Here is a 1,621-nt window from a genome sequence, read left to right as displayed (position 1 = left end):
CTCTGAGATGCTCGGTTCGTTCGGTCGGCAGGTAGAGCCCCCCAGTTGCGACTTCGTTTAGGTTAGGAGACCAACGGGCATAGATCCCGTCTAGTTGGAGCGCCAAACAAGCGCTGTTGCGTGCCGGCCGTCGTTTCCCGTGCGGCCTGACCCGGGGGCGGAGTGCATGAGACTAACCAGCCGTATGCACCCGCCCCCCGCGCTGTGCTTCGGCCCTGGGCCCCCGGCTTTTCAGCCCACAGTGTAATCAACGTCATACATACATACATACATACATACATACATACATACATACATACATACATACATACATACATACATACATACATACATACATACATACATACATACATACATACATACATACATACATACATACATACATACATACATACATACATACATACATACATACATACATACATACATACATACATACATACATACATACATACATACATACATACATACATACATACATACATACATACATACATACATACATACATACATATATACATATACACATACAGACAGACAGGCATGATGCACTCCTTGCAGGTATGCCTTATCGTGACCAACTTCATCTACTCGTCAACTCGCAGCTCCCAACCCATTGTCGTACCGGCAGCCATCAACATGTCGGACTACTCCACTACGGTGACGCCGGGCAGGTACGACAACCGGGAATGGAGTTGAAGGCGGGGAGGGGAGGGAAAGGGGAAAGGGGAGGGGGAGGGGAAAGGGGAGGGGAAAAAAGTTCACGAAGTGGAGAGAAGGGGGGAACTGCACCTTCAATACACATATATCCACGTGGTGATGCACACTGGGGGGGTTTAGGTGTGTGTGTGTGTGTTGCGACACGTGTGTTTTGGGGTTTAGCTTGTGTTGACCGGGCGTGTGTGTGCGTGTAGAACTAGCTAGTGATGGAACAACTGCCATAGACGGCACGTACGACACTATTTACAGGTGCCAGTACCACATTGGACGACATATCGTACAGAACGGGCACTTAAACCCCCCTCCTTTCTCTATCTCCCGGACCGTACACTGGGACATGCATCTCGACATCTGGACGTCTATACGGTCGTACATCGCAACAATGTACGACGACGATGCGTACATCCGCATATATATTATACATATCATTTTATATGATGTGCATATATTATATTTTAAATAATATATTCATATTTTAAATATATTCATATATTCATATTTTAAATATGAATATATTCATATATTCATATTTTAAAATATGAATATATTCATATATTCATATTTTAAAATATGAATATATTCATATATTCATATTTTAAATAATATGAACGTCAGCTCGCTGGCATATCAGAACCTCTTCTACGGCGGCTATACGTACACTACAATAAATTCGTACTATGTGGTGGATAACGTCGTATCGGATCAGTGTCTGGAAGAGCGTCCCGGTACGGATTGCGTCACTTTGTTGCTCCAGCAGCTGGATAGTCAGGGCCAGGGGCAGCAGAGGAGCAGTACGCAGCAGCAACAGCAGGAGAAGGCCACTGGTGGTGGTGGCAGTAGCCATGAGCAAATGGGGGTAAGGCACGAGGGGGGGAGAGAGGGGGGGGAAAAAGGGGGGGGA

The 1,621-nt window shown here is 45.6% G+C and overlaps 1 protein-coding gene across 1 annotated transcript in view; it reads left to right on the top strand.

Moving 5' to 3' along the window:
- Positions 1-1,324: 1,324 nt before the first annotated feature.
- VOLCADRAFT_100547 (uncharacterized protein) overlaps positions 1,325-1,621 on the top strand; it is a gene marked incomplete at both ends in the record, with an annotated part of 8,062 nt that continues 7,765 nt past the window's right edge. Inside the window, one exon of the mRNA XM_002959100.1 lies at positions 1,325-1,576. Within this exon, the coding sequence (XP_002959146.1) occupies positions 1,325-1,576 (252 nt within the window). The remainder of the gene's footprint in view (positions 1,577-1,621) is intronic.

The sequence above is a fragment of the Volvox carteri genome (genome assembly GCF_000143455.1).
Source record: "Volvox carteri f. nagariensis unplaced genomic scaffold VOLCAscaffold_125, whole genome shotgun sequence".
Lineage (NCBI taxonomy): Eukaryota > Viridiplantae > Chlorophyta > Chlorophyceae > Chlamydomonadales > Volvocaceae > Volvox > Volvox carteri.
Note: the sequence above shows the minus strand (reverse complement) of the source record. Positions and strands in the feature narration are given on the sequence as shown.